This window comes from Ruditapes philippinarum, unplaced genomic scaffold (genome assembly GCF_026571515.1).
Source record: "Ruditapes philippinarum isolate M1 unplaced genomic scaffold, ASM2657151v2 ctg2483_1_1_1_1, whole genome shotgun sequence".
Taxonomy (NCBI): domain Eukaryota; kingdom Metazoa; phylum Mollusca; class Bivalvia; order Venerida; family Veneridae; genus Ruditapes; species Ruditapes philippinarum.
The window spans coordinates 285,143-310,239 of record NW_026865080.1 but is presented as its reverse complement, the minus strand read 5'-3'; the positions used below and the strand labels follow the sequence as shown (position 1 = coordinate 310,239).

General features: G+C 31.7%; 1 protein-coding gene across 1 annotated transcript in view; it reads right to left on the bottom strand.

The window, feature by feature from the left end:
• Positions 1 to 7,110: 7,110 nt before the first annotated feature.
• Positions 7,111 to 25,097, bottom strand: part of LOC132727737 (complement C4-A-like) — an 89,637-nt gene continuing 71,650 nt past the window's right edge. The window contains 8 exon segments of the mRNA XM_060713305.1: positions 7,111 to 7,345; positions 8,765 to 8,903; positions 10,505 to 10,594; positions 11,611 to 11,721; positions 12,048 to 12,146; positions 12,736 to 12,861; positions 18,613 to 18,652; positions 24,434 to 24,508. Of these exon segments, the coding sequence (XP_060569288.1) occupies positions 7,201 to 7,345; positions 8,765 to 8,903; positions 10,505 to 10,594; positions 11,611 to 11,721; positions 12,048 to 12,146; positions 12,736 to 12,861; positions 18,613 to 18,652; positions 24,434 to 24,508 (825 nt within the window). The 3' untranslated portion in view covers positions 7,111 to 7,200.

The window sequence follows — 25,097 nt, the reverse complement described above, 5'->3', positions numbered from 1 at the left end:
AAAAGACCGCCCACTCCTTTTATAAACTAAGCGTTATTGGTAAATTCTAATGGATATTTACAGACATTTCGTTTGGATCTGTGCGTTATTTATTGTTTATGCGAACTTAATTATTAAATTAAAAGGAATTATGGCAAAATGAAAACTTATTTTGATCTTCACCTGTTCACTCACTATATACCCTTGGATGGGCATAATGTCGCTTTAAGGTATATGTTACTTAAGATTACTCTTATCACTCTAGCTTGACTATTTCCAGAATTATGTCCACTTGAACTTACCTTTCTAAAAATGATTATGTTTTACTCAAATTTCTTCATTTCTAAAGGATTTACTTCAAACTTCAAACACCCAAATCATTAAAATAGGACAAGGTTTATAATCAAGAGCCAAATTTGCAGAATGATACCCCTTAAATTTTCAATATTTATTCTAAACTTTTCTTATTTCTTCATGGATATCCTTCAAATTCCAAATATATGTTAATTATGAACACTTTCATCATATGTGTATGTGATAAGATTTAAAAGTCTACCGCTTGGGCTGATATGACTAGGAAAAAACTTCTTGGTTACTGTAATGGTTTATATTTAAAAAATGCTATTTCACTGTTTTCCTTGTTTCTATAAATGGTATCTACTTAAGACTTAAAAAGATTGTCCCTTGTCATCACTAACATAATTTATGACATTTTTCATAAGTCTAGCATCTTTTTTTAAAAAGTTATTTCCTCGAAGTTCAAGAATTTTTCAGGGAAAAAATGTAAATATTTTGGTTACAACCATTGATGTTTAAAGATCTGCGACATGTATATCACCAAGTATGTCCGTCCCTCACCAATGACTGTATCCTGAGAACATGGAACTTTTTCAACAAACTTACATAGATTATACAAATTTATTTTAGTGTGATTGTGTTGGAAGCAATAAGTTTATTAACACACTCTCGAATCCGTTCCTGGAACCAACCAGTACTAAGCAATTAATGTAAAGTTTCTTGCTCAAGCAAACTACGGCTTGCCCCTGATAAGGTTCGAACCCACGCTGTCAGCTATCCTTAGATTACTAGCCCGACGCGTTAAACACTCGGTCACACTTTAATTTAATAATAGTAGAGATTATTTGAAACGTTATTTATACATATTCATCCTGAGATAATGGGATCTTTTTATCATCTGTTGAATAAAAATAATTTCCTTTCACAGAAACTGAACATATTACTGTGATATAATTTTTAATATTTATTGCCTTTTTACATTTTTGTATGTTTTTCCCCTTTGGTACGTCTTTTGATTACCATAACAAATTGATATAACATATTTTTCTCGTGTCATGGTCTTTAAAACTCGAAAAAAAGTATAAACCTGCAGGGTAATACACCCCTTATAAAGATTTTAACTGTATACCGTCATAGCTTCCTCTTCATTTATAAATAGTTCCCTGGTATATCATAGGTGAAATGTATGAATGTAATGCCTTTACCATATATCATTGACCGTTTCTGCACATGTCTTTATGCACTTACATTCAAAGGAGCTTGACAAAGCATTTGCAGCTCGAGTCTGCATAAAGCTGTACGCATGATATGGTTATTCTTGTTATTTAGTCTTTCATATAAGTGGAAGAAAACTTGAAAAACCTACAATGAATTAACAAGAAGATCGCATTGTCTGCCTTGTTTTAATTTGATAAGTAAGTAAGTGAATGTAGTGTAGAGGTTTGACATTGAGGGAGTCTTTAAATAGAAAATTTATTATATTTGGCATTCAACTTTATGTGATGCACATTTATTTGTATAAAACTAGTTATATTAGTGCAGAGTGAAGAAACACTGTATTTTTAAATTTCCAGTCACTATAAAACCGAGTAAATACTATTGAAAGGATGTTGGATTAAACATTTTGAATTTTTCAATTTTTTAGGAATTTTAGCCAAACTGAAAACAATGTTTTTTTTTTGAAATTGTAGGGACGCTGGACAGCCTGCCACACTAATACACACACCTCTGCCATGAAAAGATATGCAAACTATTTTTTAAAACACATTTTCATACAACACATGATCATGCATTTGATGTATTTGAGTTGTAATTTTATTGTAAGACGGTTTAAAAAGCATCCACGCCCTTATTATAAAGAATGCTTTCATTTTCTATATGTATAACGTTTTATACCTTTGTGTCCCGTTGTATATACAGTTTACAAAACTGCACACATAAATGTGAGCTAAACTAATAATCGTCTTACAGTGATTGAAAACATTTCATTGGAGATAAGATACCACATTAAAATTATATACTTTTAATAAATTATTTAACACCCAAGTTTGTTCGTTTGTTTTGTTAGGTTTTACGGCGCTCTAACACAGTTTACGACATAAAGCGCCGAAACAGGAAAAATAATTTTGGCTAACCTCGAGTGTTACAAACTTTAAGCAAAAACAAGGAGTCCAAACCACCTGGCTTGCTGGAACTTAGAGATGCATAGACTCCAGCGTTATTCGAACCCATTTAATCGCCTCTTACGATAACGCATGGTTAAAAGGTGGCTGCAATTCTAATGAGGCAACATGGGGAATAAATAGGTATATGAATCAATCTATATTTTCGTTTGAATATTTACAATTTTTAGATATTCTATGATGGATTATTCTTATGGTGTGATAAGGGATATTTCCCAATGATTGACAATTATTTTTGCAAGCTTTATTTGTCATTATATTGTCAGAAGAGCATTGAATATGACCTGACTACTTCTCTCATGTCACACCTGTAACACAGCTAGAAAGAGGGTATACCGTGTCTGCTCATTATAATAATTCAACAGGTTTTGTAGAATAATTAACTCATATTACAATGGTTCCATATATAAATTTTAGATGAATAATATATCTGAATTTCTAAAACGTAAATATTTAAAATATTATAGTTTCTATTATTACAAATTAGTGCATTTAAGGTCATTTTATTTTTTTCTTAAGATGTAAATATTTTCTGAAAGTTAATAACTCTTACTTCATTAGCGTCTATTAATTCCTTGGTAAAAGAATACATAGAACTACGTTTTTGTGTGCTGTTACAAGGGTGACAGTAATGTAACATAAAAGACACTTCTCTTACAACAGTGACAAAAAATGAGTATGCATGGTACTTCCTTATTTGTCAGAACTTTTATTGAATTCTATTTTATTTTATCCTACGATTAAATGTAATCTGAAAACTACCATGTGTTAAATGCATATTACAGACAATTTAAACATTCTTCCCGTTGCAGGAGTGACGGGAATAAAATTAATGCAAGTAATTGCCAACAGTAAAATTCGTTTTCCAAATTATGCTAACAAGACAATCCCATGTGGCACGTCATGTCTACTTCTTTGAGACTGCTTCTAATATTAGAGCTCTTTTTTCATAATTATAGATAGGGATCAATTATTACTTTTACTGATTATGATTATGTTACATGAGTGACATAAACGTTTAGGACAGATTTCAAATTCACAAAAATAATACGAAAACTGTTTAGAAAGTGTGTTTTTTTTACATCAAAGTTTACTGACCTATACATGCAATAAATCAAAAAGGTGTGTTGTGACAGTAGAATGGTCAATAGTTTTATAAAATTTTCACAAATCGTTGCCTTAATGCCATATTGGTGTAAGAAAATCGACTTTAAAGTTTTGACAGACTATAACTTCACTCTTACTCACTTAATTTTAATATAAAATATATCTTCGTGTGCAGAATGTTTTTAACTTTTACACTGTGAATTACAAAGAAGTTACTGTAGATAGGCTATTTTTTCAATCAAAAACGAAAAATTGAAAAATCACCAAAACATACATTTCATCGAAGAAAATACAAGAACCAGAATGCTGTATTTAAGTTACAGCAATTTGACCCTAAAATATAAGAACATTAAGGAGTTACAGCAGTGTAAAATAATGACTATTTTACTGTTTTATACTGAACTTATTTTTATTAAGACGTAACAAAATATTGAGTGCTTTAACAAATAGTCTGGATCCACATTAATTTAGGCACAACAGAGCATGGAATCAGATAAGGATCAAAACAGTTTATAAGTCTGAAAAGCCAATATTAGAAATCAAGACAGCACAGTGAAGTGTGAATAAGAATGACTGTCATTTGAACTCGGGCTTCATTGTCTATAATGACCTTTTCCTTGAAATACTGAGTCTTGCAAATGAACAAAAATACTACTGATATTGTAAATGTAACACAATTAGATAAAAAGAAACAAAATTACTTCAGAAACATCGTAATTGTATTGGTATTAACAGCACTTAAAAGCAAAACTTTCATCACATGCTACGCTATTTTCACATTAAAATTGTACACTATAAGATATTTGGAATTCAAATTTAGTTTCGGTTTCGTTTATTATAACATTTATTCATTCCAAATTCAATTTTGAATACCTGTAGCTTGCAGACAAACTGCATGTTGTACAAAATTTAACTTTAACAAGACACACAGAAATGTGCGAAAATATAACTCCTATAACTTTGAAAAAACAACACAATAATGAGTTCCTTTCTGTAATATAAAAAAGAATAAACATTTGAATTTTAATATTATAAGGACAGCATTACCGAATGCTTTATTTAAAAAAAAGAAGAAAAATATGAAACGTCACTCAAAGCTCACACAATTTTTTCCCCCCACTTTAGTGGCGGGCATTTAGATTTACCCTTGTCCGTTTGTCCTTCCGTCCGTTCTCTATCGTGTCGCACGTAACTCAAAAAGTATTTAACCGAGAGTCATTAAACTTTACAGGAATGTTGATCAGCATGTGTAGTTGTGCACCTGGGTATTTTCGTCTGGATATTTTTAGTGTTTTTAGAGTTATTGCCCTTGACTTTGTAAAATTTTGCAATTTTCAACTTGTGTCGCATGTAACTCAAAAAGGATTTGATATAGAGTCATGAAACTTTACAGGAATGTTGATCAGCATGTGTAGTTGTGCACCTGGGTATTTTTGTCTGGATTAATTTAGTATTTTTAGAGTTATTGCCCTTGACTAAGTAAAATTTTGCAATTTTCAACTTGTGTCGCATGTAACTCAAAAAGGATTTGACATAGAGTCATGAAACTTTACTGGAATGTTGATCAGCATGTGTAGTTGTGTACCTGGGTATTTTCATCTGGATATTTTTAGTATTTTTGAGTTATAGCCCTTGATTTAGATTTTTTTTTTGCAATTTTCAACTTGTGTCGCATGTAACTCAAAAGGATTTGACATAGAATCATTAACCCTTACGGGAAGGTTTCTCAGGATATTTAGTTTTGCACCTGGGGTTTCGCTCGTGGATTTATCCAGTATTTGTAGAGTTATTTCCCTTGACTAAATAGAAGCCGTTTCATTATGTTATTTGTTCCTTGAATGCTTGAGGTAGAGTCAACAAACTATACAGGAATAATGATCAACATCATTAAATTACAGGAAAAATGATTCACATCACTGTGAAGCTATGAACCTGGGACTTTACATGTGGATTTTTCAGTTTTGTTAGAGGTATTGCTCTTGACTTGCAGTACTATAAATTTGCAGTTTTAAACTTGTTCATGCTTAACTCAAAAAGTATTCCACTTATAGGCCTGAAAATTTACAAGAATGTTGGTCAGCATGTCTACTTATGCACCTTGGGGTTGCTTGTCGATTTATTCAGTATTTGTAAAGGTTCTTGCCCTTTACTTAGTAAAAGAGTTTTAGTATGTTTTTTTTTTAAATATTTGACCTAGAGTCATAAGATTGACAGCACAGTGCCGCGGTGGGGGGGGGGGGACCCGTGTCCTATGGACACATTTCTTGTTAAAGATACTACAGATCTGGTTATGGTGTTTCAATGAACTACTTCTGTACCTCAATTACAAACATTATTAATATATATAGCGACATACAACTTGTTTTCAAAAAGTTTTTTAAACATACAATATCGTTTGCTTAATGATTTTTAACCTAACTGTAATTAAGGTATGAAAGCAATGCTCAATACCTATGATTTTCAGTCAAATATTACTTATATTGTACTTCAACATACGTTTGATATAACAATTTAAAAACTCCTCAATATTTTATATAGTCTTCAAACTTTGTAACATTTCTTCACAAAATCATGTTTCTATGTTTCCATTGAATGATATAGTCCAGTAACAGAATTTAGTTATATTAAAGAACAAAAATAGATCTCAATAGATATTCATTTCAACTTCACTTATCACAATTCCATAGATACTCATTTTACTTTAGTGTAAATTCATGTAAATTTTCAATAAACAACAGACACAATAAATTACATTTTATCATTTATGAAATATTTTAACTAAGTATAATATTTTCTTTAAAAAAATATTTTTTGGTATTTCATAATTTTCAGTAAAAAATGTTCAAATCACTTGGTAATTACAGGAAATATTACCTTATGGGTACTTTAATTATTTGTTTAACTTAGAAACTTGAATTTTGCTTTGCATGCTCCGATTACATAATAAATTTTAGCATATGACTGGAAATGATTTTACAATCTGATTACGTTGACAAAAAGGTATAGTCTGACACCCTTTTGATTTATGCAAATTAGCTGAGGGAGTGAACAGGGTGGCATTCTGTTTATTCTGTATTATGTTGTGCAAATGGCGCCTTGTATTCAACGCTAAATGGTGCATCTGAGAAATATTTCTGCTTTTTAACTTTTGCTTTAGGGATATTGTCAACTTTTACACAGCGATAATCTTAGATGTTTTGAGGTACTGTTTTAAGAACCCAAACAAGTGATACAGGACTGAACACTTCTGCTACTTTAAATGTTTTTTCACTCATTTTTTCAATATGACTACTCTTGAATTGTATTATGTCTTCGATATGCTGCAAAAATATAGAATGAATCACGTACAGTCATTTTCATAATGCTGTTAACCAAACATATTTTTAAGCCAATACAATTCAAATTTAATAGTTAATTATTATTATGCAAACAATGGCAAGCTCTTTTATTTCTACAACAAAGCAAAGAATGTCTTCTTATTCAAATGCGCTAATACATTGCGCAATTTTACAATTTACACAGTAGGAAAATAAAACAAACATCCTAAAAACCACTTATGTCTTGTTTTATCTCATTACTCGAAACACTGCTACATTTAAACACTTGATTTTGAAAAAAAATCAACAAATTCTTTCTAGTATTGACAACCAAATGTCATTATGCGTTCGAAATCGGTCTGGACCTTTTGGAGCATTCTATATTTCCTTCCCAATTTCCTGGCCTGCTGTGGGCTCATATACTCCATGACTAATGTTGTTCCCATTAATGGATACCGGAAACTGTAAATAAAGAATATTGTTAACTTGATTTTGTAACCGTATGTACACCTAACATGTTTTAAAATGCTTTTACTTTCTAAGGATTAAGATCATTTTAAATGTATCAGTATCATCCATAAACAGACTAATTCAAAACATGTCTGCAGCAAATCATTTTATTCCGTGATTATAACTTTTTAAGTCTGAAGTTTTATAATTCTATATCATTTAATGCTTTTTTACAAAAAAAAAAATTCAAAAAAATTTCCCCGTAGCTTTTAAAAAACAAAAATTTAAACTTGGTTTTAAAGAGAGATAACGTAATGCAATTTTCAAGCCCCCCAAACACCAATAACCAATCCTTGACACCCGCTGTAATGAGTATAAAAAGTAGAAAATTGGGGGAATTTGGTTTTTTCAGTTTTATTTGAAAAAAAACCGTACATTAAAAAAGTCTCCCAACGCCTCAAAGTTACCGGTTTAAACCCAATATCCTGATGTCTGTTTTTAACAGTTTTGAAAAACGGGGAATCATTTGGGAAGCATAACTGCATCTTTTGGGACCCATTTATTATCTAGTTTTGTTCTTTAAAGATATAAAACCATGGGGGAACTTTTCTGAAAAACATGATATTTTTTTCTAGAAACACGGTAAATATCATTTAAAGGGTAAATTTACAAAATCGGGTTTTTTTTTCAAAAACAAAGTTACATAAAAATTGCGGACTCGGTTTGATGAGTCGGTCATGAGGATAAATGAAAAAATTTGCAGCACCCCCTCACGCCCCCTAGCACCGGTTTTAAGGGGTTACTCAATTTCAACATTTAAATTTAGGGGGGCCCATCAATAAAAACCGAGGGAAACAAAAAAAATAAAAACATTTGAAGTAAAAGTCCCGGGGCAAATTTTTTTAGGGCTGCCACACACCCACTTGGTACCTGCTCCCTGTAAAAGGGATAAAAATCGGGAAAAAAAGTTTTCCCCTGGGAAAGGGGAAAAAAACCAAAACCCAAAATTAAAATAAAAATTGGCAACCCTCAGTTTGATTAGTATCACTTTGGCGGTTTAATGAATTAGTGCAACATCCCTCACGCCCCCTAGCACCGGCTTGAGCGGTACTCAATTTTCAACACTTTATAGTGGTAGAATAAATGATCCCGAAGGACCAGAAAAATAAATCAAGTTTGAACTTGTGAAAAATCTTAAACCAATTACAAAGTGTTTTAAAAAGATTATTACAGCATGTACAATGTTAATAAAGCAATCGAAAGAGGATTAATTTTTGCCATACAATGAACATACAGTTTAATTCAAAAGAAATTGAAACATTTACTTGATTAACCTTACATTTTGAACCATATCTTAAATGTGTCATTTTTCCGTATGGTACTATCCATAATCATTTAAAATAAAGTATTTAAAAACATTTCTTTGCTTACATTTGTCCCTCATCATTTATAACTTTATAGCCATCTTTGCCTATTATAATGTAGGTTTTTTCTTCTTGCAATGCTGGGAATTGACACCAGAACTTCCAGAAAAAGTGCATGTCGTCGCCTGGCTCAAGATTCTGTATCCCTGTAAAATGACGTAACAAAATAAAAAGCTTGTCAATATGCCGTAAATATGTTGGTTTTCTTTTTCTTTTTTTAATGCAGACTGACATTAAAAATCGTCGACATTTGCCTATCGTTCTACATGGGTAGATAAATCGTGGGTCTCATTTGCACTTATTTCACATCAGCTATACATACACAATATTTGCAATGGCAAGAGAAAAATGAAAATGTCACAGGCAATCTTGGAAACATTTGTAAATATGATGCGAGTCGGGTGATATCAAAACGCTATCCATGCCATCATCTAAACAAGAAAGGTAGGCGCTTGAGTGTATCAGTACAGGCAATACCATGGCTAAGTCATGAAGTAAATATAAATGCCCGTTGAACAACAACTCCTATGAAATGAAGAGGATTTTATTAAGTTTAAAGACATTCTGATACAGACATTTAGATTTTTGCGATTGATTTGATATTTGCACATAAATAAATACATCAGCTACATATTCTCTCTTGTGTTAAGTTCTAAGTTCATGGATGTTTAAATAACAACTTTTCTTATGTGTTGGAAGGGAACAAGTGAAGCAATACAGATTTGTGATCTTTAGATTCTTATTCAACAAAAGTAAATGAAATTTCAATGTTTAAAAAAACATCGGAAGACACAGGTCAAAACATTACGTATCTAATCAAATGAGTGTTACTGTATAGAGGCACTTCAGATCAGGGGATATTGAATGAGTGTTGGTTCAACACTGAAATTATTGAACAGTTGAATAAAATTAAGATATACAAGCATAGTATAATGTATTCAACGAGATCAAATAATTTAGAAATGAAGCTATACGAACATAATATTATATTAATAATATACCAAAAGAACCATTTTTCTGGTAAACAATATTTCATTGACAAAACATGCATAAAATTAAATTAACGCTATGTTTGTCAAAATTGAGTGACGTCACGTCAATATATGCAAGGCCGTGCACTTTCACTTTTACGGAGTAACAGCACAGTTATGAGAAAAATCTATGTATATAATACGTTTATTCCACTTTCATACTTTTTGATATAAAAGTATAACCTTTTACATTTTGTTAAAGGCACAATATGTCTCAGAAATCAATAATTTTTATTGTATAGAAATAGTAAACATGTGTTTAACACTGTTTTAATAATAGATTTAGAACATGTACGAGACAAGATGTTTTACAACCGATGTGGCGCTGAACGTGATTTCATAAAGGTAGCAAAATGTAAAGAAATTCGTATCTATGACTTTCATTAATATACTTAATCAGTATTTTATCTATACCAATTGCTAACAGATCAAAGAAATCGAAATAAAAAAGAGGAAAAAGAAAGGTCAAAAATCCCTGATAAACAAAAATGATAAAAAATGAGAGCATATCAATAAGATGATAACATATCTGTCTCATAATAAGCCTTTAAGAACAACAATGGAAAAAATCGTAAAACTATTATGGCCATTAATAGTTTAAAAATATGATTATGTTGACAAAGATGATGTTGACAAAGATGATGATCATGGTGGCGTCGCATGATAACTGTTCTTGTGGTGATTATAATGATGATGATTTTGGCTATAATTCTTACCTTGACTAAAACTATGTATCACAGTGCCTCTTGCAATTTTCTCTTGACTGACAACATCAAATGTAACCTCTTCTATTCTTACGCGTACAGCTGAAATCAAAACTATTAAGTTGACTTTGTACCTTGTTATCGTTTTAGGGACAACGTGATGAATAACAATGTTGCAGGAGTTGTAAACGACATTGTCGACCCTCCGATAAGCAATACTTCTGTTTAATTAATATTTTTAACAAACATCAAATTGAAATACTCATTTAGGGTAGAATGGATGCCCCCTACTCCACTGTAAGTTTACTGACGTAAAGCAGGACAGTATGACAGACAATTGATATTCTACAGGACTCCCCCTTACCATAAGTGGTTGGGACATAAAAATGACATCCAATGTTTCGAATGTTGACATCTTGACTTCCCCAATATTATGAATTTCAAATTTCAATCTTATTTTTAGGATATCATAATTATGCTGATAAAAAATAAAACCAAGCAAAACTCTAGATGCACAACTAAACAAGCTGCATGGCGCAATTGCAAAATCTTAACCAAATCAAAGGCATTAACTCTGGAAAATATGAATATATCCACAAGCAAAACCCAGATGATCAACTTAGCAGACTGACCAACATTTCTGTAATGTTTTATGGCTTTTAGTCAAATAAACTCTGGCTACGGGCAACCGAAGTTTAAAATTGCGAATTTTTACTAAGTCAATGGAAATGGCTCTGAAGAAACTGAATTAATCCACACACAAACCACAAATGCATAACTAAACATATTGACTAACAATTCTGTAGTGTTTCATTACTCCAGGTCAAATTATTTTTGGGCTTTGCTCAACACAAGTTTAAATAGCAAATTGTATGTAAGTCAATGGCAGTTACTTTAAGAAACTGAATAAAACCTCAGACGCACAACTCATGCTGATCAACATTCCTGTTATGCTTGATGACCTTAGCTCAAGCACTGTTAGAGCAATTTGTGTCACAACAAGAGAACACATGCATAACGCATGGACGGACGGACAAAGGGCTAATCTAAATCTCGCACCCCCACACAAATTTCAATTTAATACGCGTCAGTAAGAATCGTATGGATAAATAACCTACCATAGTCTGCTTTGTTCGTGTTACATGCGTATTGATACAATTTTGTAACAGGTCTTTTTCGATTCCTGGCTAACCTTTCAAGTTCTTTTTCCACCGGTTGCATGCATATACCTACAAAGACCATCTGTTTAATATAATCTTATGTTACACTCGTAGTATTTCTAAAAGATAAACCATGGAAGGAAAAAATATTACATTATTTACCTTACAAAAGACATAACTATTTAACTATGTTAGACTCTGACAAATCTTTGTTATTAACTTGTTCAATGGTAAAAAAATAAAATATCATATTTAAAAAACAAACTATAATTGTTGAAATACTGGCTCATTCTTTGACATTTTCTTGTTTTTATTTTCCTTGATTTGACATCTTGAAATAAATTACCCGTTAGGCCATTTCTTCTAAAATAACCTGAAATATCAACAAGACTTACTTAGAGAGCATGTGCACTCCTTGGAGTTTTGCCCGCATTGGTACGAGACATTCTTGCCCTTATTTGGCCCAGTACCATAAACCTGAGTACAATGCTTATCTGTATAAAAGATTCATGCAAATTGTGTAAGTTTCATGTTCAGATGCATATTAGAAGCAACTCGTAAGAACACTGTTTTTGAAGTTCCTTAGATGTGCATGATATCTTACACAACAAACAAACAATTTTTCTTTTTATTTTATTGCTGAATACATGTTTAAATGAAATTTTCTTAATATTTACTAGAATATCAAAATCTGTTTCTCAACTGTATATAATTGTAGCCCTAAAATTTTAGACGAAATTCTCATTCTCATATGTACATGAAGTCTTGAGCTAAAAAATAAGTTAAAAAATGGTGCTGATACTATTTATCTTATCCATAATATGATTTATGGCTTGTTTGAATAATTAAGACAAACAATTAAAGAAGAAGATAAAGCTACACCACGCATAACAGCAAAGCACAAACGGGTAGTATTACAATTATTTAAAAATAGGAAATCATTAACTCTTTACAGTGATTTGATTGACAGAGTAGCTCTCAAAATGGGAACTCTTTCATAAAATATCATAAACCATAAAAATTTGGGACAGACTTCAGGATAAAGCTACGCCAAAAAATTTGTTTTATGGAAATATCCAAAACAGGTAAGGTTGACCGATGTTCGGTTTGCAGGTCGTTTGAACTCCTCAGATTTATCAAAAACTTCTAAAGCACACATTGAGATAAAGTGAGACACGCCCATTTCAGTCATACCTTTATCTCTTAACTCTGGAAAATTAATGATGCTTATTCAATATATTTTACATATGTCATCATGTTAATGTTTATTATTCTTAATTAAACAATGGTTATAGTTAGAAGTCTCTTAACACTGATTCAGACATCAAGTTGGATTATGCGGAGAAACTAGTTATTACTGGTTAGCTTTATTTCCAGGGAAGCCGGGTATTGGAGCAACAAGCATATTAATGGACTAAAAGGGGTTTCAAATTCCCCCTATCCAAAAAGGCCCAAAAAAACAAAAACCCGGGGTTTAGTAGGGCGTAACATTAAACTGAAGATGGGTTTCTTAAAATTATTTTCCCTCAAAATTAAACCTTTAATCGGAATTTCAAATTTTTCTTGCCTTTTTGAAATCTAGTACAATGTAAAACAAAAAAAAAAAGTTTTAAATTTTCGGGGTGATCTAGAAATATCCGGAATTTAAACCATAAATTTTAAAATTATATTTTTTTTCATAAAAATAACACTTTTTATGTAAAATTTAAACCCCTTGGGCAAGAAAACCCCAAAAATTTTTTAAAAGATTCAACATATTAGCTTTTAACAATTTATTTAATGCGCTGCACAGAAAGTCCAACAATCTAAAAAGAGTTCATACTTCTATACTTCTAAAGACATATTGTTTGACTAAAATATACTTTTCTCGTTTTCTTTTTGCCATTTTTGAATTTTCTGAAGAATACTATAATTTTGACTGTCTATGAAAGCGGCGCTTTCCTGACGCTTTAATTGATTGCGTTTTTTTTTAAATAAATAAACGTCGAAACTAGAGACCTGCAAACTTGATTGCAAAATATTCCAATGTTCAGATGACATGAAATATTGGCTTGACATTTTTCGGGTTTAACACCAAGCGTGGGCAAATTTTGGTCAATATCAATTTCTGTATCAAACACTTTCGTGTAAAATAAATGTCAAAGAACGTCACCTTCTTTGAGCTGCATAAATTGAGGTTTTGTGCATATATAAATTTTTATGAAGAAAACATGAAACTTGTCAGAAATAAAAACAAATAACGGAACATTCCGCACCATCCCTCGTATTTCATGTTTTGACATAATAAAAGGAAATGTTGATTAGATGAGTTTTTTGTATTTCTTGACCAGTTGAATACAAAAATCCATATAGAATAATGATTCCAAATCGGCAACATATAGAATTAGAAAGATTTTACCACTTCTACAACTACATCATCTGTCATAAGCCAATCAAGAACGGAGTATTAAAAATCACAAGATAACAAATTGGAAAAAAAAGATGCCTTATAAAGGGGCGCCTACGGGACACGCTATTAACCATGTTTTTTAAAAACTGATATATTTTATTGATGCGAAAACTCTATACTAGTGTGCAGGCTCCTTCAGGGTAAATTTTATATTAGATAAGTAGACTGATACAAAAAATCCCGCCAAATTTCAAAGGACTTTTTTTCAATGGTTTATACCAGCCTTCGAATTCTACGCTTTTAGGTCATATCATTTGTATCAAGAAGTAAGCGCTACATCGAAGATTTAAAAATTCAGTTTTTGGGAAAAAATTGGGTAAACTTTTTAACCTTTAACTATCTCGAAATCAAAATTTAAATTAAACCAAAGCTGAATTTATTTCTTATTTAATTTTTGAGCCAGCTCAAACGGGAAAATTTAACATTTTTAAAACCGGGAAATTTTGAGCTGGGGTTGAATTTCCAGCCAGCCTGGGAAAATCGAAATTTAAAATTTTTAAAAACCCCAAAGACTGGGGGCAACTAATAATAATAGATGATGGTGGGTGGATGGATGGGGGATGGGTGGATAAAATAAAAATAGATAAATCGAGGAAAGGATGGGTGGAGGGTGGATGGATGGGCACGGGCCCGGAGGGAAAGGACGACGGGCGGGCAGACAATTTGAAGATTTTGGGAAAATTATTTATGTTTTAAAGATTTAAAAAAGCACAATTTTGGGTTACAACAATTACAAATAAATAAATAAATAAATAAATAAATAAATAAATAAATAAATAAATTAATAAATAAATAAATGAATAATTGCTATATTTTGTAATCCATGACATGTGCCCAAAACCAAAGATAACACAAAAAAGAGCAAGCTCTTATTTCCATTGTTGTCCTTAGCATTTGGTGGCATGACAAACAGAGGTATTTTATAAAAGAAAAAATATCACTTAAGAAAAATCATATTTATAAAGGATATCATTTTAAACTATCACAATTTAAAATGTAAAGTAACATAATTCATTAAAAGGTCAGTATCACATTAAGAAATAAATAAAGAAAAGATTACATTAAAAATTATCACAGTTTAAACGATTATTGCGTTTATAACAGGGACCATGGTGAATTAAGAGTAACTTAAATATGAACATACAGTTATGAATATGTAAGGAAACAACATGCCATGGATTACACTATTAAAAAGAGACAGTTTTTAAAATCTGATTAATAAAATGAAATAATTTTCAAAACATTTTCTTACTAGAAATTTCAAGAAAACACTAACATACTACTTAAAAAGTGTCGTTTGATGGCTACCTTAAAACGATGAAATTTATTAATTTCAGTCATACAAGTTGGAAGACTGTTCCAGAGTTTAGCACCAATAAAACTAAAAGAGTCTGATCCAGAACCTTTAACCTTAGGAAGACAATACCCTCTTTTTTTACTCAGTCTGATGCAATAAGAATGCATATATTCCTGAGACACAAAACAATCACTTAAGTACTCTGGGGACATTTGGTTTTTTACCTTAAAACATGACATGTCATAATTTGTTCAACTCTCTAACAAACTGGTAACCAATTAAGGGATTTTAAAATGGGATGGTCCAATATGAACTCAAGGTTAAGAACAAATCTCATCATTTTATTGTGTGATGTCTGTAATTTATTTTTCAAGACCTGAGTTAAACCATTATTCCAGACACAGCAGGTATTGTCAAAGTGACACTGAATTAAGGAATTGACTAGCAGTTTTTTTGGAAATATTTCTTACGGTAAAGGAACTTTAACCAGGAGTTAGCTTTCTGAATAACTGAACTGCCATGAAACCAAAGGACAGGTAGTGATTAATATTTACCCTGAGGTACTTGATAGATGTGGACGCTTCTATTGCAGTGCCGTTACAATTTATATTTAAATATAAATTCAAAATTTTCAAAAAACCTGAATTTCGAGCTGGATTTTAATTTCGAGCCAGCTCGAAGATCGAAATCAAAATTTTCGAAAACCTGAATTTCGAGCTGGATTTGAATTTCGAGCAAGCTCGAAGATCAAAATTATATTTCTTAAAAACCCGAAATTCGAACTGGAGTTGTATTTCGTGCCAGCTCGAACATCGAAATTCAAAATTTTCAAAACCCGAATTTCGTGCTGGAATTGAATTTCGGGCCAGCTCGAAGACCGAAATCAAAATTTTCAAAAAGCCGCATTTCGAACTGGGGTTGAATTTGAGCCAGCTCGAAGATCGAAATTCATAATTTTCAAAAACCCGAATTTCGATTTGGAGTTGAAATTCGAGCCAGCTCGAAGATCGAAAATCAAAATTTTCAATAACCCGAGTTTTGATCTGGAGTTGAATTTCGAGCCAGCATGAAGATCGAAATTCAAATTTTTTCAAAACCCGAATTCGAGATGGAGTTGAATTTTGAGCCAGCTCGATGATCGAAATTTAAAATTCATAAAACCCGAATTTCGAGGTCGAGTTGAATTTCGAGCCAGCTCGAAGATCGAAATTAAAAATTTATTAAACCCGAAATTTCGACCTGAAGTTGAATTTCGAGCCAGCTTAAAGATCATTATTAAAATTACAAAACCCAAATTTCGAACTGGAGTTGAATTTTGAGTCAGGTCGAAGGTCGAAATTCAAAATTTTCAAAACCCAAATTTCGAGCTATAGTTGAATTTTGAGCCAGCTCGAAGATCGAAATCCAATTTTTTAAAAGCCGAATGTCGAACAGGAGTTGAATTTCGAGCCACTTCGACGATCGAAAAAAGAATTTTCAAAAACCCAAATTCCGAGCTGTACTTGAATTTCGAGCCAGCTTGAAGATCGAAATTCAAAATTTTCAAAACCTTATTTTCGACCTGGAGTTGAATTTCAAGGCAGCTCGAGGATCGAAATTCAAAATTTTCAAAACTCGAATTTCGAGGTGGAGTTGAATTTCGAGCCAGCTCGAAGATCGAAATTAAAAAAATTAAAATCCAGAATTTCGACCTAAAGTTGAATTTCGAGCCAGCTCAAAGATCTTGATCAAAATTTTCAAAACCCTAATTTCGAACTGGAGTGGAATTTGGAGCCAGCTGAAAGATCGAAATTCAAAATTTTCAAAACCAGAATTTCGAGCTATAGTTGAATTTCAAGCCAGCTCGAAGATCGAAATCCATTTTTTTTAAACTCGAATGTCGAACCGGAGTTGAATTTCGAGCCACCTCGAAGATCGAAATCAGATTTTTCAAAAACACGAATTTTGAACTGGAGTTGTATTGCGAGCCAGCTCGAAGATCGAAATTCAAAATTTTCAAAACCCGAATTTCGAGCTGGAGTTGAATTTCGAGATAGCTCGAAGATCGAAATTCAAAATTTTCAAGACCCGAATTCGAGCTGGAGTTGAATTTCGAACCAGCTCGAAGATCGAAATTAAAGTTTTCCAAACACAAATTTCGAGCTTGAGTTAAATTTCGAGCCAGCTCAAAGATCGAAGTTCAGAATTTAAAAACAAGAATTTAAGTTTGATTGAACTTTTTTTTAAGAATCAACTTATTGCCAGCAATTTTTTTCAAAACGGTCATGTTTTTCAACTTTCAATTTTTGTTGAACAATTGACACTGACGAGTACGTTTACCTTACGTTACGTTATATTACACTGCAAATGAATTTCCGAAGTGTTCATCTTTTTAAATATCGTTCTGTTTTAACATTTATTTGCCTCATTGTTGCCTTAAAAAGAAAACATTCTGAAATCGTAGATAATGAATAAACAAAAATCTTAAAAAATACATGTAAACATTTGACATATATTCTTTAAATATTGTCTTTTACATCAAGTTTAGTTGGTATCTTTCACTGCAAAGCAGTTCCATCCGGGGAAAATTTGGGAAATTTGAGTAGTTTTTTTTTGTCTGCACATGCTACGGACACTTTTTAGAATCTTTTGATGTTTATATGTTCTGTTCACTGACCATAATTATAATCAGTATGCAATTGATATGTTAATAAAACCGGAGACTATTTTATTATTTAAAGCCTTACTTTTTTATGGTTTCTGACAAATGTCAGATCAGACTATTTCTTTCCTTTTAAAGAAAATGGTAATTCAGGATTACATCTTGGTTCTTTATTTTTTGTATACAAAATCAGTATTTGCAAGAATACGAAATTTCGTGTTTTAGCAATTTACAGTCTTTTAATAAAAAGATCCGTTTTTAAGTAAAGTAAGGACTTCGTACAACAAAGTTGCCCCATATTTCGAATGTACGAATAACGGTATATTAGTCATGTATGTATTGCATGATATACGGCTCTGCACACCTCCGTATTTTAAATTACGTACCTATTTATAATAATTTATGTAGAATTCCGTACACTTCGGTATATCTGCAGTGATCATAATGTCATTTATAGCGGAATTGTAACACACAATTTAAGCATAATTTTTAAAAAAAAAAATCCGTCGAATACAGAATCATTTTAGATAAAGTGGTAGTATCCGTAACAGTTGTCAAGGATACGCGGCGAACGGTCTTTGTCGGTCAACTTTGAAGTCGTGTACAAAACTGGCTGAAACGAAAATATTAAATAAATCAACATGATCTAATCTGAAATATGTCAACATTTTACATGACGCTACTCGAAAGTTCGCAAAGTGTCGCGTTCTACCCTAATTGTATTTTATGTAAATTGTTGGCTGAAGTATATATTATAATGTGAAAAGATTGTTTGGTGGAAATTAATTTGAGTCTTTGTGAACAAAAAATCTATTTAAGGAAATTACTTGAACACTTTTCTTACGTTTAGTAATATCTACTTTAAATACAGGCGGTGATGCGACAAACCTAAATTACACGTTGAAACTGTTTTGTCGGGAAAGAATAAAAATTGTAATATTAAAATAATATTAACATGATAAAACTAGGCTAAAACGGATTATTCGAATATATGGTTGCTGTTGGGGATCAGAGGTTTGTCCTGGTCGTTACGAAAGTGAATCTTGACTCGATAAAGCTCGACACTAATCATATATTCCATAAATCTCTACCTGAAGTATCTGAAATAGATCTTTTCTTATACGTTAATCTTGTATGTTTCAAATTATTTTAATTACTCTCCTATATTTGAAAATAAGTACTCGTACAATTGTGAGCTACCTTTGACGCAGAAAGCCCTTAATGATTTAATAACAAGCATAAATGTTCAATATATACACAAGATCTGTCAAATAATGAGTAAATTTTAATGTACCAATGAATAAGTGATCGTCAGTCTATCATGGAAGCATTCCGAGTATTTCCGAATATCTCATTCGCTATTTTTTGTAAATCTCTAATCAAAGTAGTTTTTTATTTATTAAAACGTGATGATTTATCAAAATAAATATTAAAATGTAATTTCTTATGTTCATCATCGTTACTTCATTTCTTCTAAATGATTATAATATCAATTTACTGATTTTCTACATCATATTTCTACCGGAATTCTTCTTCAGGACAGAAGACTGCCACAAGCGCAACAGCCTGGATTTTGTTTGCGCTTTACGACATGTTTTTTAATGGTTTTAGAAGAGTCTTGAAATCTAAATTTAGCTCAAACATAGTACCAGTCTAAGAGTTTCAAATTGGCGGCATCCAGCTTACTAAGGCTTTTTCTCTTACATGTTAGAATTATTCATCATATCTTTAACTTAATTTAAATGTGATTCAATTTAACTTATACAAGTCATACATGTAATCTAAGACCACGTAGAATTTATTTAGATACTATTTTTTTCGGTTTCCCCCAAATAGCAAATTAAAGCGACTTCATAGTAAGTGCGCTAAATTTCAGTCTGTCCATGCTGGTATTAATAGTGTTGACAAAATTAGTTGGTTTTCATCGAGCTATTTTGCAAAGGCATTCAAACAAGAAGGAAGTGTTCATATATAATTTCGGACATAGAAATAACCAACGAGTCATGTATAAACCCGCTGGAAGCTCGGAATATACCGGAAAATAATATTTAGTGCGGTGCTCCAACACTGTAAATAGTTCCACTCCTTGCGAATGCTTCCGAAGAAAAATAGACCAAGAATATATAGTTATCATTGTGATGAAACTTATACTATATCAGTGAAGTTGATAATTTTGACATAAAGTAACAAAACGTAATAATCTAGTTTTGTTAACAGTCGTTGTTAACGGTTGCGTTCATTGAACGATGCCTTTCCTTGTTGATCTTGTTTATCATATTTAATGTAGGAAGCCATATTATTTGTGCACGTTTCCGTTCTCCACTGTATATACGGCGCAAAGCCCGAGAAATATATTTTTATTATCATTAATCAGCTTATGTTTTGGGATCTTGTAAAAAAGTTTTTAAAGATATTTTCTGAATATATAATTTGCATCCGATCTGGTTACACGTACTTGACTTTACCGGCACGGGACATCAAAATCGTTTCCATTCTTAATATTTCATGAATATAATTTTATCTACAAATGTATAGAAAAAACGTAAAGATTATTTTATCATAATCTCACTTTTCTATGTCGATAGGAATGTGCATTGTAGTTTTTCCAGTTTTTTTTAGTATTTTCTTTTCTTTTTGAAACACACATATTTTGTTGATGAGTGAAAATATCACAAAAATGTATAATTTATGAAAAAAGGGAAGATTAACCGTGTACAACAATGATGGAAGCGGTCGTATATCGCGTGTCATTGGCAGTTGAACTTTTCAATTTCGTGCTTAAGTTTAAACAAGTTTTATTGCATAAAATACATGTTTACAACATATTATACAAATAATGAGTATATATCAAATTGCAAGTGAGTTGGAGACAAATTTTAACAACAAAAGATCAAGCTTTTCCCTTCCTGCTTGTTGCAGAATGGTGTTGCGCTATACGAAATTTGCACCAAAGTTAATATCGGAACGGTATAACTCTCGTAATAAGTGTCACATGGGTACCATATCTTATCGTATCGTTCAAGACTTTATTCATTTACAGGTGCAAATATGTTTGTTAGTTGTATAGAATTCTAATTCCCTGTTCACTGTATTATTTTGAAACTGTCTTTGGATATCAGATTTCCCTTAACATGAGCTTCTAGTTCAAAATTAAACTACTCAGTGCATGTAGTTCGTTTTTAAATAAAAAACAACAACAAAATACTGCTTTACAAGCGAAATGAAATTTGAAAGAAAATATCGATATGAATCAAAACGAGAGTGCTCCTAACGGGAATGGAGCCAGGGTCGCCAAATTTTGAAATCCAAAGTTCTACCTATCGAGCTGAGGGTGGATTATTAGTTCACAGGGAAAAAAGAAGTCCATTATATATTTACTATAATTTTTTTTTGGTAAAAAAAGATTGTTGTCATGTTATATTACAGGAAATAAACGTTTGATTATAAGTTATTCAAGCCAAGCGGATAATGTATGCAAGTATCTGTTATAGAACCATATTTACCGTCAAAACTCGCTTCACCTCAGATATGGAACACAAAATAAAAGATAATTTACGGGTCAAGACTGGCTCAAAAGACACGAACTGCCAGATTAAAGCTGGCTTGGCTCGAAATTCAACTCCAACTCGATATTCGGGTTTTGAAAATTTTGAATTTCGATCTCGAGCTGTCTCGAAATTCAATTACTGCTCGAAATTCGGGTTTATTAAAATTTTGAATTTCGATCTTCAAGCTGTCTCTTAATTCAACTACAGCTCGAAATTTGGGTTTTGAAAATTTTGAATCTCAATCTTCGAGCTGGCTTGAAATTCAACTCCAGCTCGAAATTCGGGTTTTGGAAATTTTGAATTTCGATCTTCTAGCTGGCTCGAAATTCAACTCCAGATCGAAACTCTGGTGTATTAAAATTTTGAATTTCGATCTTCGAGCTGGCTCGAAATTCAACTGCAGCACGAAATTCCGGTTTTGAAAATTTGAATTTCGATCTTCAAGCTGGCACGAAATTCAACTGCACCTCGAAATTCGGGTTTTGAAAATTGTGAATTTCGATCGCCGTGCTGGCTCGAAATTCAACTGCAGCTCGAAACTCGGCTTTTGAAAATTTTGAATTTCGATCTTCGAGCTTACTCAAAATTCAGCTTTGGTTTATTTAGATTTTCGAACTTTGGTCCAGCTCGAAGTTCAAAGATAGCTCGATATTCACTTTAAACTGAATTTTGATCCTCGATCCTCGATGTCAGTGCTAACTTTTCGATATTCATATCATTGCATGTCTCGATCAAACGTAATATAAATTCTTATTTCGTTTTAATAACGAACAAATTAGATAGCGAATAGCAAAGTACAAATTAAATGAAGTAACGTCCTCATTTGTCTATTGATATCAAAAAACATTACAAACATACGGAAGCGTCCTGGTGCCAATTTAACATGTTCTGTAAAAGAATGATAACTCCTACGTAGGAGATAAAAAAGCCTTATTAGGAGTTCATAACTTCTACGTAGAACTTAATAAGTCCTTCGTAGGACGTTCTTAGTCCTACGTTGGACTTTATAAGTCCTACGTAGGACTTTATATCTCCTACGTAGGATTTAATCAAAGTTCTGAAAGCACAAAGTGCCACTAAGTTGTAATAAATGTATGCTAGTGTATAACCTAGGATAGCATTATATGTAGGAAAATAAGTTACATGTGTCAAATTGTAAGCCGCTTTAATAAATACCCTTATGATGAAACCAGAAATTATAAAGTCATACTAAGGCGTTTAAAAGTCCTACGTAGGGTTATTAACTCCTAATTAGGCTAACGTAGGAGTAACAAAGTCCTACGTAGGACTTATAAAGAAAAAAAGTCCTATGTAGAAGTTTGAAAGTCCTACGTAGGAGTAATAAACACCTAATTAGGCTTTATATTTCCTTTATAGGACTTATAAAGTCCTACATAGGAGTTACAAAGTATGACTTATAAAGACGTAGAAGAAGTTGACGTAGGAAGTTTTAAACTCCTAATTAGGCTTTGTATCTCCTACGTAGGACTTGTAAAGTCCCACGAAGGAGTAACAAAGTCCTACGTAGGACATATAAAGTCCTACGTAGGAGTTATAAACTCATAATTAGGCTTTTTTCTATCTCCTTCGCATGAGTTATCTTTTTATAGAACGTGTTAAATTGGCACCAGGACGCTTCCGTACAAAAAGATTAAATTATTTTCTTGGAGAATTTGTTAAAGTTTACTATTTTTCGCCAGCTTATTATTAAATAACTAAGAAGCGTTTAAATGTGATGCGTAGGGATGTATATTTTTGGATCGAACTTTTATGGTCAAATCTTATTCTATTAATTCATTTGTTATAAAAAAACGGCCGCAATTTACAAGTTGTTTTTATTTCAGGGTCGGAGCAATTTGTTGTTTGAAGAAAAATGTCCCTTTTTACAAAATTCACCATTTAAAAAAGTCGATGTTTTGTAATTTTTAATGTTTTTTTTATATGTTGCATGATAAATTGAAAAAATTCGACTATCTTTTGATAACGATTTTATCAGACGAGACTGAAATTGGAAGAAATAACTCGGCCAGTATCGCCATTTCCGGCCAAAAATCAGCCTTGACTAATAGAATTGGTATTAAAGCACATTAAGCTGTATTATAAAGTTAAATTGTTGAACTATTTCTTCATTTTTCACAATACTTATTTCAACTTGTTAATAATTACATGAATGTGAGTACAAAAATTATATTGCGTTAAGTCTTTATATTTTTAAAAGAAATTTATTATCTCCCTTTATTTATGTACGCTAAATGTCAAGGTAACCTTTCCACCCAAACGAGCGATACGTCATTTAAATTCTACAGTAAGTTGTCTTATGTTTTAACACAAAATATTAGTTCATTCAAATTTATAAATATAAACACGTTTAATAATACAATGAATCTCGCTGAGGTCCTGATACCGGTCTGGCCTTAATTGTGGAATTTGCATGTCACCTGATTTTGCAAATTAAGGGGCATAATAAATATTTAATTTTAAATAGCATGAATCCTAATAATATATTAATTACAGGCTTTTTAGTCAACAGAGAAATTCAATTTAAATAATTTCAAAGTGATATTATCAAAACATGATTTTCACTGTAGCCGACACTTTCTGAATACGAATGAAAATATTAATTCTTAAACAAGTTGTAATATTATCAGAAATACACTCCGTTGTAAGTTAAATGTGATTGATAACGAAATGCACATGGAAATATGTACATATGATTTTAAAAGTGTAACAAAATTAGTATAATTCGTAAACTTGTATGGATAAACGGATTGTGAGTGATCAAACTAGCCCAACGTGAGCATTTTGTCATTTTTTGAACACTAAAAGCTAGAGAAATTAGAACAAACCTCGTGTAAGTAAAACACAATACCGTCAGACGGCATTTCGTAATGTGCAATGTTTATTTTGTTCTCCTTAACGAGCTGCAAGAAAGAAATGAGGATTGATTTTATTTCTTTTTATTATCAAACACATTATAAAAACAATTTATTTCTAATATACCTTTACCGTACTATTCTTCCAAAACTGTACAACAACTCATTATTTTAAAGTTTACAAATCTTGTTAAGGAAAATATGATAATGAAGCATAACGGACCTTTTAACAGTTGTCCTATAATAGATTCTAAAATCGACAAGAAAACGTGACAAAAAGCAGAAAAATCTGGAAACAAAGTGATTACTCGGAAGCATTAATCACAACAAAATTATATGAAATTACAGACTCGGTTTGATTGAATCTGTACATGAGGGATAATTCAATAAGTGCAGCATCCCTCACGCCCCTTGCGACGCCGTAAGCGGTACTCAATTCTCAACATCTAATAGTGTCGGCATCAATGATCCCAAAGGACCAGACAAATATAACAATCCTAAAGTGAAATACGGGGCAAATTTTTACAGCTGCCACACAGCACTTCACACCTGTAGTTGTGAAGATTTATAAATCTCATTGAAAAACATCAGGTTCAACATTGATCACAAAAAGAATAAATAAATAAATGAATAAATT